Below are 13,899 nucleotides of genomic sequence, written 5' to 3'. Positions count from 1 at the left end.
TTTATCTTTATCTTTTATTTCTGTTTGACTGTGAAAGTATATTTGAACCCTAACTGAGATTTTGTGATTTTAAACCTCACAAATACACAGGATATGATTACACTCAAAGCGACGTGTGCAACAGCTCCTGTGATGCAGGACGTTCTGCTTCATGAACCGAAGATGTTCTATTAAACCGATACCAAACTCTCACAACTGTTCTCCACTTCCTGTGAAATACAGAATCAGTCTTTTATTTTTTTCCATTTCAAGTTTTATTACTTTTTCAGAAGCATCATTCGCAGCACAGAAGGTAAAAACAACAAAAGGGCAGTACATGTTTTTATACTCACTTTACAGCCACATAAGGCAACAGAAAACTCCACTACACCTCTGGCCTCACAGGAAACACTCGCCCTGACTGGACCACAGCCTACGTTAGTGAGCCTACAGTAGATAACACTACAACCTATTACATACTCTTTTTTATTTTTTTTAACATAAAACACAAGTAGCCTTCACTGAAGTATTCGTATCTCCTGGTTAACAGAAGACGTTTGCCATTTCACTCCTGGAGAGACAGAAGTCGAGGTCTGCAGAGGTTTGTTTGAAACTCTGATGGCGCAATCGTGAAACAAGTCTCCACCCGTCGTGTTCTTTTACCGACATAGCATCTAAATATGGGACGGAACAAACAACATGCATCCTAATCTAGTATTAAACTGATGTTTCTGGTTACAAACGGAAAACTTTGGTCTGCGAGAAAGTGAGAAGGTCTGTGCAGGACTGGTATGTTACAATGCATTTGTTCTCACTGGTGTACCTAATGAACGGGCAGCTGTTCACACAGTGAGCGTACAGTGAATTGCTATTTGTTTACATGGACAATAGTATTCCATTAGTATCCAGAATATAAATATTTCTACCAAAACAGACTGGTCTGATGTTAAGGAATTTCTAAAAACTTTGATAACCTAAAAAAAAAAAACGTTTCTCTTCTTTAAGCGCATATTTGCCCCACCCAGGGTAACATGAGGTTTCCAAGAGGGGACAGAAGGCGAAAAGAATCAGAATCAGTGTTGTCAATTAAGCTGGAGAGAAAGTTTCTCGTTCTGTTGCTGTTTTACTGCCAGATTGGATGGTTGAAGGAATACTGTCCATGTAAACGTAGCCGTCATTGAGCCGTACGTCCAACACTAAAGCTAAAAAGCTACATAAAGCTGCAGAGATGGTGTCGAGTCTCTTCCTTATTAGAAGCAAAACTTCGCACTTGACTTGTTATTATAAAAGGTAATTATTAAGGCAGCTTTAAGATGCACAAACCCTGATGGCCACTAGGTGTCACTCATGGTAACATGTGAAATAGTGATAAAAATCTTTTATTTTTTTAAGGCTCACTGAGACTCTTCTCAGGTCAGCTCCACCCGCACCATCGCTTATTAGAGCGCAGTAGTGTCACAACTAGCAGAAGAAAAAAACTAATTCAACACAAAAACAACTCAGCCCTTCAGTCATGTACAGATGAACACATATATTCCCTGTTTATCTATGAAAAACATTTGCTGGGCTACACAATCTATTATTATTTTAATTCTTTAAAATTAGAGGCACTTTGTTGTTGCTGTAGTTTTATTATCAATTTTGAATTAGACCTAAGCTGACAGAGCGTCAGATGACAGGACAAGACTGACTGTAAGAAGACGTTTCCACTCATGTGGATAAAAGTGCTCATCCAGTGTTCAGCCCCCGGGCGCCCTTCAGTTGTGTTCTGAAAATTTCACCTTCCTTGCGCAGGTAAAAATGTAACAGATGTTTACTTTGTGTAGAAAGCTGTGGATATATATTCTTTTAGCATATGCTTGCTTTTAATTTCTGGACCTGCAACTGCCAAGATTTTGTTGTCCTGTAAAGTTTTCTTTGTTTCGAGCTTGAACACACTTTTAGAGAGACTGAGAAAGAAAAACAATCCAAACAAAACGAGGTGACGTTGTGACATGCGACACGAGTCCAGTACATTAGTTCAAACCAAGTGCGAGTGCTGACGATAAGTCCTATTAACAAACAAACAAAAACCCTTGACTGTGTAGCTCTGAGCTGGAACAGACTTCCCCGAGTATCCACGGCGACGCATCCGCAGCTTCTTGTGAGCGGTCCGCGTCCTGAAGCGCCCGTACGATGAGTGACTCACCATAACCGGCACACGTGGGACACCCAGGCTGGACGGAAGGAGGAAAGGCCAAGCAGCTCAAGATTAAAGGTGTTTTTTTTCGGGTCACAGCAGCAGCTTGGATCCGGCTCCAAAGTCTAACCTCTTGACCAGCCTGTGAAACACAAAGAAAAAGAGCAATGATAGGAGGAAATGGCATCCATGCACAAAAATATACACGATGACCGGCAAACATCCACACATATTTTCTACTAGGACAGAGGAGCTCACCCCTTGTTGTAGAGGCCGTTGGTCGGGTGGTTTTCTGAGGAGCTGCTCTGGCCCGCTGCCACCCCCTGTCCACCAGCGTGGACGGGGGGTCTGCGACTAGACGTCTGTTCGTGCACGTACTCCCGACATGAAGCAAGCTTTGACTCCAGGTTCTACAAACAGCGAAGAAAAAAAAAACCCATAATGTTCAAAATGGTTGGTTAATCTGCTACAACAACAACAAAAAAAAAAAGGAAAACAGACCAGCAGACCAAGAGCCACACTAGAAGATCTGCCTTTGACAGTTAAACAGTTAAATGCATCAGAAATGTGTTATGTACATTTTGAACTGAGCTTTTAGAAAAACCCCACAAAGACAGTGAATCTGATATATTCTATCATAAACTGTCACAAATGTGAACCTCATGATAGCCGTAGAAGAACAAGTGATTCGGCTCCACCCTTGGGGAGCGTGAATGAATGCAAAGTATTCATGGTAATCCATCCAGCAGCTGCTGAGATGAATGTGTCTGATCCATGACACATGGCAGTTAAGAGAATAACAAGCTTCAATCAGTAAGCGTTGAACTAAAGAGCGAACCTCTGAGACCTTAAACGGCGATGTAAAAGCGTTTCCGTGCTTGAAAAACGTCACAGTCTGAGCCCAACCCTATCAGGTTAGCACACTATCAGGCCTACACAGCTCAAGCCTTACCCCGACTTTCCTCAGCAGCTCTCCAACGATGTTCAGAGCGGAGATTCTGGCTGAGGTGGTGAGCGGCGTCCCCGTCAGGCTTTCACCTGGGAAACAAAGCAGATGGTGACGACATGCAAAACCTCAGAGCAGCGACTGATGCGTGCGACGGTTCATTTCGACGGACATGAACTGACCTCTGCCGACAGAGGGCGGAGGGGCTGTTGAGGACTCGGCCGAGGCTGGAGGTCTGGACGGCGTGGTGGCGGAAGGAAGAGGGTGGTTAGGGGGCGAAGATGTGCTTTTTTCGTCCGTTCTCTTGTCTGGCGGCGTGAGCGGCGGGGTGGGAAAGCCGGCCGAGGGGGCCGTCGAAGGCTCCTTTACTGAACCGCTGAGAGACGGCTTCCTGTCCTGAACCTGCTGCTTCTGCTGCACCGCAAGCTCCTGCCTCAGGTCTGAGAACAGCACATGACAGAGATTTGTTTCAACTATTTGGGCAAGTTGCAAAATGGGAAATCAATAAAGATGGGAAATTTATACAGCCAATGGCCATCAACGGCCACAGACAGAGCTGGCCTGTCCTGAATCATGCTGGTCAGCTGGTCTACAGCTGATTCGTTCTAAGGTCGCTCTACCTCTGGCCTCGTCCTTCAGCCTCTGAACAGACTCCAAGAGATTCTCCTTCTCGTCCAGCTCGCTCTCAAGGAAGGCGTTCCTCTCTATAACCTGGTTCATCCTCTGCTCAAAGTCCTCCAGAGACATGATGGTCGCCCTGGAGACACAGGGAACAAGAACAAACACAGGGTGAAGCGACTGCCACGACGCCAGCGTGTTTTATTCGTCCCCTCTTCTTTTTTTTTTGTTTGTCTGCTGACCTCTTGGCCCTCTCCAGGTCGTCGTTGGCCTGCTCCAGCTCTCTGATGTATTTGTGAAGCTGGTCCCTGACGGCCGTGGTCTCGGCCAGGTCTCCCTCCAGGCTGGAGATCTGCCGGCAGGCCTCAGAGTGCTGCGACTCATACTTATCCTGGCAGGGGGCGAGAGAATAAAGAAACAAGGAGAAAGTCACCAACTCAACCAAAAAACGTCCAAAACACCGACGCTGCGCGCGAGAAGGGCCTGAGTAGACTGGAACCTTCTCAGGAAGCTCAGGTCTTTCAAAGTGTGTGAGTCTTTCTACCAGTCTGTTGTAGCGAGCGTCCTGTGCTTTGCTGTGGTTTGTTGGGGGAGTAGTACCAGCAAAAAAGACATCGGTAGGATCAACAAATTGATCCGAAAGGACATGTGATTGTTTGATTCAGTGAGGGACATGGGGACACCGGATAAACTGCTCTCCATTATGGACAATCCATCCCATCCACTACACCAAACATTACGGGGGCAGAGGAGCTCATTCTCCAGCAGAATGATTCACAGTGACCGCTACAGAACTTCTCTTATTCTTTACTCTATCCAGCTGTATAACAGCTCATCTTTTTATAACAATTAAGCCACTATGACCAAGCAACTCCCCTTGATTATTCAAGTCTGTCCAAGTCTAAGACGTCCTAAACCGCAGGAATTTAAAAGGAAATATGTGTTCCACGAACTTTCTGTCAGATAAAGCCTTTGCAATGCTTTGACCACATCTCTCCCTCCCATGACTTCTAAATTCAAGCAGAAACTACCATTAACACAACATCAATAGGAGCTTGTTTCACCTGCGCCTCTGTCTGCCTCGCTCTCCGATTCAACACGAAACATATTCCTTTGGTCTGCGTGTAGGACAACTGTTTACTCTAGCTGGCTGAGGCTAAAGTGAAGAAAGAGCTTCTTTGCATTAAGCAACGGCTGTAACATTTAGGTTTGTTTAAACTTTGATAACACAACCCGCAGAGGTCATGTGAACTAATAAAATCTTCATTTACTTGCAGCATTCTCTCCTGAAATTAAAGCGTGTAAAAGGTCACAAAAACTGGAAGGGGTGCAAAAAAGACAAGCCGTGAGAACAGTGTGGTAAAAACATGTGCAGAGCAGTGACGTCACTGTCACTCTGCACAGCCTGGAACTGGTGACAAAGCACAAAACACCGACAAGAATGCGCGTACGAAATGCGTTGTAAATACTTCTTCTAACAAACGTTGTGTTCACATTTTTGTCTTTACACTCTGTTAAGGTTGAAAGCAAAACTTATTCTGAAGACATTCAGCAGCTGTCCTTGAAATGCTCACTACAGATCCCAGCGATGTTCTCAGCCGAAGGATTAAGCGATGGCATTTTTTTTTTTTTTTTTTTTTAAAGGGAAGAAATTGATGGTGAGTAAACTGTGACGGGAATGGATCTTATGGGAAGTACTGCCATCCCCTCCAGACACTGGGAGTCATCAGCTGCCTTTCTCTGTCCTGAATCAATCCTCTGTGAAACTGTGTGTGCGCTCAGACCAGTGGAATCTGTCCGCAGCAGGCAAACTCGGGCTATAAAACAAGACTTCTTATCAGCTGATAAATACGGAAATACCCAGTCAAATCCACTTTAACGGTCGGTTGAATGCAAATAAATAATAAAAATAAAAAAAAAAACGAGTGTAATTTTAATAACCGGACGTTCAACATGCTTCAGTTTTATGACCCGGTGCAGGTCGTAAAACAATGTTGGGACAATCAATGCTAAACTGTCTTCGACGTGACACTTCTATCCATATCTAATGAATGTTATGTCATGTACCTTGTAGTTTTCCAATTCCATGCGCAGGCGGTTATTGGAAGCAAGAAGCTCGCGGTTTCGCGCCTCACACTGCTTCAGCTCCGTCTCCAGCTCCACCTCATAGTCCCGACTCATCTGCTGAAACTCCTGCAGCTCCTCCTGGGCTTCCTCCGCACTAAACACACACGCACACAGCATAAACCATATGTTTGTTACCTTTGGACACAGCCTCATCAAGTCAGCTTGGCTCATTTATTTGGATTCAACCTGGAAAATAATCACACTCTGGTTTGGAGAAAAACAATCCGATCAGATGACCGGGTTGAAAGTTTAAACATAGCAGAAATTGATGCTCAGAAATGAAGTACTAACATTTATATAACTAGAGCGGAGTGAAAACTTTAGTTTTTGTGCCTGGAAGGTAAAAAAAAACAAGATACTTAAAATGTGCAGATTTATGTTAAGAATGAGTTAAGAAAAAGCTGACAACTGGAAGAAAAAGCACAATTAAATGATGATATGGAAGAAGTTGATTATGTGCACACAGTTTATGTTTAGGACGTCTTTTCAGAAGATGGACTGTGCAGACTTTGGTTAATTAAAATGAGATAAAGTGGGGGGCGGGGACACACCTCTGTTGGTGCTTGGCAGCCTGTTCCTTCCAGTACTCCACCGCTTCCTCCAGGGACCCAAACTCTGGAGGCTCCGGATCCCCCATCTCCAGCCCAGTACGCAGCCGGCCCTTGCAACCAACACTAACCTGTGGTCAATTAAAACAAAGCATTTAGGCAAGTTCCGACTTCCGTTTCGAAATCGGTCAATTTATGTTCAACAACACCTGCACGTGAAAAAACTCCGACCTTACCACAAAAAGTTAATGAAAGCGATCCAACAGACGTTTGACGTTAATTCGGCCACTTAATGAAAAAACAAATATCGTGTGTCTGATCGACAGTTTAACTTTATTGGTCGCTACATCGATCCGCCACCTGTGCGTGAAATTACCAATAACGGGAAAATACGGCTCACCCTAAACACTGAATACATGCCGAATCGGACAATATAATCACCCGATTCCAATGACGTTTTAAAGTTAGACGAACTCAACAACTGTACCTCAGGCTACCTCAAAAACTAATTTGTCATTAAATTTAAACGGAGTCTTGTCGTAACAAGCTGGGATGGTAAAAACGGGAAGTTGAAGCCGACGATACCCAAGATAACGGAAACCTTAACCAATAAGTTGTTGGGTTAAAATCACATTTTTATAAAAACCGTGAATGGTTAGCATTAACACCACAACACTTGAGCACGACAAAGTTAGATTCATACATAAAAGTTAACGCTAGCTAGTTGGGCTAACGGGGTTTAACCATTTAAATCCCAGCCGAGATAAACATATCACTGCCACAATTTACGATCAACAGTTGGCTTCGTTTGACGCAAACTTGACTCGTTTCGCTATCGTCTAACTCTTCTCCGTGTCTTTCTGACACTAACGCCAGACTTCGTCGGTTAAATCTGACGCCGGGTGGTGAAAATAAAACTATTTAAGGACTCGCCTTGACTTGTTGGAATCCACGAAGTCGCCACCGCTTTGGGAGTCCGTCGAACAATACTTGTTGCCATTCATATTGTGGGGACCGGTTCACCAATCACAGGTTAGACGGCGGAATCGTTGAGCTTTCCTATTGGTTGATTTGACTTGTCAATCAAATATAAGTGGGCGGGATTACGATGGTTTTCCTATTAGAGTACTGATACCAGTGTTAGAGGAGGATCTGCATAATTTCACAGTCTAGACATTTTGATGGATTACCAGAGGGTGGTGCTGCCTTCAGGAACTGTTGTAAATGCAATTTTATTTATTTATTTATAGTTTATTTGGCCACTTGACCACCACTAACTGACTTTAGTAAAATACTGGAATAAGGCACTACAGATATAGATCTACTCACATAATTGTGCCTTTCTCTGCAGATTTGTTCGGTGACAAAGACAACTTTTCTCATTTTTAAAAGCAGCACAAAGCATACATTGCTCGTTTATAATGTGTGTAAAATTCTAGGAATAAAGGTTACTTTAAATCCAGTGATCAAAGTAATAAACGTGTTTTCTTTTCTACTGACAAATAAAATCCAATAAGGTTTGATAAAACATTCATAATAAATGCCTAGCTTTAGTGAGTTCATTGTCTTTCAGACCATTTCTGCTCCTAGACTCTGATTGGGGAATTTCACTTCCTGTTGGTAGGGGTCAGAGGTCAAACCGGGTCAACTCTGTCCTTTTCGGAAGGATTAAGCGGGCCTATCTGATCCTGGTTAATCCATGCGCACCATCACTGGAGCATAAAGCTGCAGCGCACGCACACACATGCATACACATGCATAGGTACTCCAATACACTTCGTCCTTGCCTCATATCTGGGCTGCACGTTTTCAGTCTATCTTGTGTAAGCTGACAGCAGATTACAAACGTGAATCTGTGTCCTTTGCTGACATTACAGGGAATTTAGTTAAAAGGGATAGTTTTGCATTAAGAGAAGAAATATGCTCTTTTGATTCATTCAGAGCTGCAATATACAGAAACATAAGGAAATCTTGATTTAGTAAAAAAGAAGTGTTTACTGCAAGGACTATTTTTCCAAGTCCACTGTATTATATATGGCTGCTGAGCACCATTTCTGCCTATAATTCTCTCTAAAGTAGACTAGTTGATACACAACCTTTTACACATTTAGGTTTACACATTTGATTGAAATGTTTAACTGCTGAATGGATGTAACTAGACATTAATCTTCCACTCGGGATGAACGGTGAAACTTTCTCTCCATCCAGTGCTCAATAACACCTCCAAAACTGACAACATTCCCATCACTTCCCAACAGTAGTTTATGTCTGCTAATCTGCTAATTATCACATAACAATCTTAAAGTGCCGCAGTTTCGTTGATCTGGGATTAACTCAAGCGCAATTTCCCCCATCAAATCTCTTTCAAATCTGCGGTCGTGACACGATCCAATCCACTCAACAGAATAGAGCCGTTTGACCAGTTTATTGGTATCAAGTTTACTGTCACACAACAAAGAAGCGTCCTACTTCAGAAAATATCAAAGTACAAGTACGGCAGAATAGCTGAGGTTCTCACAGTTGGCTGTAAACCAGCGATCATAATGCCATAAAAAGGATTTTCATTCTATGAAGTTTAACGTTTGTTTTACACATTCAAAAACACACTGTTATACAATTTACATTTTTCTATTTATAGGATTTATATCAAGTCGTGTACGGTGCAGCCTAGGTTTTCAGTAAGTCAGAATCTACATCATTACATCTCAAGTGTTTGAGCTCTGCTAAATCTAAAGGAGTGATTTAAGAGTCTGGCTCGGGTGAGTGACATGTTACATGATAAGGTACCTGGGCTGATGGCATCCTAGTAGTTGGTTCAAGTAAGACGACAGGATTAAGATACTGAATATTTCAAACTAGGAGAATGGGGGACAGTTAATAATCCATAATTGTTCTCTGGCTTAAAGGAAGGATTTTTCTTTTAAATAGAGAGTTAAATAAAATTTGTTCTCTAATATTAAACCACAGTCCGTGGGCTGGTGACTTAGGCTAGAAGAATAACCAAATCTGCTACCAGTTCTTTCGCCTGCTGGCTTCAGCTTCACATTTTGTGCTCACTTAACTTGAAGAAAACTTAACCTCTTCCTCTGACATCCTTATGTCCAACTCAGACTTGCATAACATACCCGAAACTGCTGAAAACCTTCACCCACCCCAGAGGGCGTTTCCAAATTTGATTATTGATTATTACTATTGACTGCCACCAGTCAGCCAAACTTCGTGAGCTCACAGACCTGCAGTCAGGGACAGTCTTGTCACCAGGAAAAGGCACGACTGGTGTAAAGCAGAAATATTAAGCTCTGTGCGCTCAGGTCAAACCAGTGTCTCCAGCACAACAACCAACCAACTTCATTGCAACTGAACTGCCCTTTAACCTCAATCCTCCACAGACCCAGTCTCAACATCATCCTATGCACATCAGTAAAGATGTAAACGCTGTGTCATGCTTCATCACTTGGACCATTTTAGAGTTATGTTGCTTTGGTTCAGAGCAAAATATCTCAACCTTTACTTGTTAGATTATAAAACCCTGGTTGTGTGCTCCTGCTCCCTGAGGATGAATCTGGTGACATCTAGCAGCTTCACTAGGGCCAAACAATCATTATTAGTCAAGAAAAATCCACATCTAATGAGTTAATTGACCTTCAAGCTCCCCTGAGCACGAACCTATTCAGTTTTAACAACCACCATGCCTTTTCTGCTACACCACACTCAAGACAAAGTAGACCCAGCTTCTTTGTGGCTTCAGACTGTCTTATTATCACGCACTATGATGTCTTCTTTGGTCTATTTAGCTGCCTGACATCAAGTGTTTTTGAAACCATTTACTGGATCTTTCATCAGACTACCTGCCAGGTAAATGCCCACATTTGCCAAAGCTCGTGTTACCATAATTACACCGGCCTTCAGTCTCTGTAACAGTCAAACTCTTGTGTGCGTATGTGACAGGTAATGAGATGACTCATCGAGACGACATTCGCTTTCCAGCTGTTCAGCTCTCCGTGCTGCTTTTAGTTTTCCCTCTGGGTCCTTTGCTTCTTCCGGGCCAGGCGAGCCTGACGCATGTCTTCCAGGGTTTTACGGGGGTCCATGACGAACGCCAAAGCCACGCCGGCGGTGCCGTCACCGCTCTGCCGCGAGAAGCACAGGAACGTGGCCCAGAGGAAGGCGCAGCAGCCCATGAAGGCCGTTCTCATGTACAGCGGCATAAGGACGAAGTTGAGAAACTGCGAAGAGGCACCAAAACCAGGCTCAGACGAAATCACATGATGACACTGACCAATATGTTTTGTTTCAGTGTAGTACACATACATACATTTTAATTTCAAAATTCTTATTAGAGTCATGTAAAATTTACAATTATATTGTTTATATAAATTATATTGTGACCTCCAACATGAAAGGAAACCTCCCAGTTTGCTCTGTTTTATTGTAGTGACACTGTTTAATATTTGAAAATAACCACTGTTGTTTTTAGGTTTGTTTTCTTCTTATCATAAAAACTTGGCACCATTTAATCAGTATGGAATCTTCCTGTCTCTTATCTAAATGAATTTCTGTTTCCGTCTTAGACAATTATACAAACTCCAAACAGTAAACAGAGTCCAGGTTTACCTGCATGAATGGCCAGTACATGAGTCCAGTCTGAAAATGAGAACAAGACACATTAAGTGTTATCTTAGAGGACAATCCCCTTCCAATAAAATATCATTGCCTTGACTGATCATTTGTAGAATTGGACAATATATTGTGTGCTCTACTTGCTTGATGTTGAACTTCCAGGAGCCCAGCTGTCACCCAACTGAACTTAGAAATATTAATTTAATAGCAGAAAAAAAGAAAATGGAAATTGGATGTAGGTATACTGACATTTTTATTTTATCTGTAATTACAGATAAAAAAATAAACAGAATTTTACAAGCAAATCCTTAATTCAGAAACAGGGTGCTTTTGTGCCATGGCCAGTTAACGGGATCGTTGCACTTGCAACAGCATGAAACTCGTTGACTTTTTTATCTCCCGGCTGTGGTCACGACTGAATTACCTCGCTTGCTCCCGGGCGTCGAGCCCACTGCGCAAAAGCAGCAGTGACTCAATCTAGGTTAATCTGGTCGTGAGCTGGCAGCGGCAGTGTGTGAAGAGAAGGTGACTTTCCTCAGCTTGATGCCGCGGGGGCCTTTCTTACCTTCCAGGTGTTGAAGAACTTCTCCCTCCAGTCTTCAAAGATGTCCTCCTTAGCCTCCAAAAAGCTCACCCCTGCAAGCCAGTTAACACGTTTAGACCGTGTTTGGAACGACACGGATTTGTGCGCAATTACGCACAATGTATAACCGTGCGTAATGACTCCTCACCTTGGCCAATCTGATGTTTGATTTACAGACAACCTTTATAAGATGCCACTTCCCACAGCTTTCAGTGCATACATTCCCATTACCAAAGCACGCGTCTCATTGTTTTTGCCTCCTGGAGATTTGTGTGGGACTGAGGCGTGTAACAAATGTGTCCTGGAGTTATGTTGTGTTGCAGAATGCATTTTACATATTTTAACTAAATACCTTAACAAAGATATTTTGGTTCAGCTGACCTTTTAGAGTGTCAAATAAGTTTTGACCAACAAGTTCTTACCTGTGTAGAAGACACTGGTCGCCAATGGTGACGCGAAGCTTTGGTCCAGCAGAAGTTTCCGGAAAACCATCCCGGCGGACTTCCCGGGGAAACGGCTCTCCAGGGCTCGTAGCCAAAAGTAATTAAAGTTTCCATGGAAACTGATTGCCACGATGGCAACATTGCGAGTGTGTTTCCAGTCCATGCGCTCCTTCTGGGCGATGAGCTGGTGGACTAGGTCACCGCCGGCGAATAAGCACCCGTACAAAGTGACATTGGCCAGCCAGGGAAATCGCTTGGCGGCTTCTTTGAGTACAGCTCTCCTCATTTTGGCACGGACGATAGAGTGGAGAAGACGTCCTGCCCCAAATTGCTTGTGTTCAGCGATCAAGACGCGAGCATAGCGGTAAAATTCGGTCGATAAGGCCCCGATGTTACCCGGACGGCCGACAGGACACAATCCATCTGTGCGCGGTAATCAGGGAGGGATTATAGGTTTCCACCGACAGCAGGAATATCACACATTATCAGATCTCAGATGACTAATGAGAAATGCACACTCCGCCAAAAATGCCTCCCAAAGAATCGAACAGACATCTGCGTAAAACCCGCCATGGCTCCACTTTGGTCACTTAGACAAGCCTTCTCCATGCGTAAAATAAACTACATGCGACTATGAGTCCAATCACGACATAGCAGACGCACTTGTGACAACGTTCCTCCGGAATATGAATGGAAATCTAGATCATTCTGTCTGCTCTTACTCGGCGTGTCACTACCGGTGAATTGGATACCTTTCCAACAACAAATCCTGCAGGTCAAGTGCTAATCTGAGGGATTGTTCTCGTCTGCTCAGACGTGAATTCCCGCATAGCTGCATCTCTGACACCAACGGCAACGGTTTGCTGCGCACAGCTCGATCCGAGATGCATTCAGGCTGCCCGTGCACCAAATCAGCGGTGCGCAAATCAGCGACCGGACGCGTGTGTTCTTCATTCAAACCATTTCATGAAGTTAAAATGTGCTCACTGAGCGCAGAGAAAGCTTAATAATTGAAGAAGGAAAAACTGCAGCGTTTGTCTGGGCTTTCATACCACAGAAACATAAAAACTATTGATCTCAGCATTTTCTTGCAGACAGTTAAATATACGGTATTTTGAAGGAGATAATTGCAAGTGTATTTCACAAAGTGAGTCGTGCCAGTACAGTGTAATAAAGATTAATCACATTAATCTGAGTGAAGGAGGCAGTGCAGACTACCTGTGAAATAAAAGGCTATGTGCACCGCAAACCACTAGATGGCAACCTCACATTAATATCTCAACTGCGAAAGGATGAGCAAAATTATTTAATTCATTGCACTATGCAATGTAAATATGTGCTTGTTTTATTTTCATTTTTGTATTTTTTAGCTTATGTATATAATATAATAATATATAATAATTGCATTATCATTTTTTGACACTGCGCTTTGTAGTGTTTAGATTTTGTTTGTGTGTGGTTTGGCAGAAGCAGTATTGCATAACATATTTTCTTTTCTGTAGGGTTAGGGTGGTTTGAGTTACACCATACACTATTGTGTTCATGTAAAAGGTCTTTGTTTGGATTTTTGTTTTAACCACTGGGAAATAATCCTGGTTAAAGAACACCAGTGCTCACTGGTTTGCTGTGTGGGGCACTTGGCAAAAATGTCTTTTGCTTTAACTTGAACTTCAAGGAATAATTCTTAGATTTTTTTTAATCTACTTTCTGCCTTTTTATTTGCAGCAAAACGCTTCATTGGTTTGCACGGAGGACCAGTTATTTAAATAATTATAGTGGAGAATTGATCTCAAAATAACTTCATCAGATCCACTTTGATTTGCGGATAGTCTAATTAGGTTGGGACAAAGGGCATA

General features: G+C 42.9%; 2 protein-coding genes across 2 annotated transcripts; both read right to left on the bottom strand.

The window, feature by feature from the left end:
• Positions 1–235: 235 nt before the first annotated feature.
• LOC124997693 (nuclear distribution protein nudE homolog 1-B-like) lies at positions 236–7,454 on the bottom strand. Its single transcript, XM_047571620.1, has 9 exons — positions 7,331–7,454; positions 6,401–6,528; positions 5,790–5,943; positions 3,965–4,113; positions 3,725–3,861; positions 3,287–3,544; positions 3,111–3,196; positions 2,417–2,568; positions 236–2,300 (listed from the first exon to the last, which is right to left on the bottom strand). The coding sequence occupies exons 2-9, from the start codon at positions 6,484–6,486 to the stop codon at positions 2,252–2,254; spliced, it is 1,071 nt and encodes a 356-aa protein (XP_047427576.1). The 5' UTR covers positions 6,487–6,528; positions 7,331–7,454; the 3' UTR covers positions 236–2,251.
• Positions 7,455–8,813: 1,359 nt separating this feature from the next.
• Positions 8,814–12,901, bottom strand: LOC124997972 (mpv17-like protein). The gene is made up of 4 exons (XM_047572068.1): positions 12,023–12,901; positions 11,583–11,653; positions 11,012–11,041; positions 8,814–10,623 (listed from the first exon to the last, which is right to left on the bottom strand). The coding sequence occupies exons 1-4, from the start codon at positions 12,327–12,329 to the stop codon at positions 10,408–10,410; spliced, it is 624 nt and encodes a 207-aa protein (XP_047428024.1). The 5' UTR covers positions 12,330–12,901; the 3' UTR covers positions 8,814–10,407.
• Between the last annotated feature and the right edge of the window lie 998 nt (positions 12,902–13,899).

This window comes from Mugil cephalus, chromosome 20 (assembly GCF_022458985.1).
Source record: "Mugil cephalus isolate CIBA_MC_2020 chromosome 20, CIBA_Mcephalus_1.1, whole genome shotgun sequence".
In the NCBI taxonomy this organism is placed as follows: Eukaryota; Metazoa; Chordata; class Actinopteri; order Mugiliformes; family Mugilidae; genus Mugil; species Mugil cephalus.
Note: the sequence above shows the minus strand (reverse complement) of the source record. Positions and strands in the feature narration are given on the sequence as shown.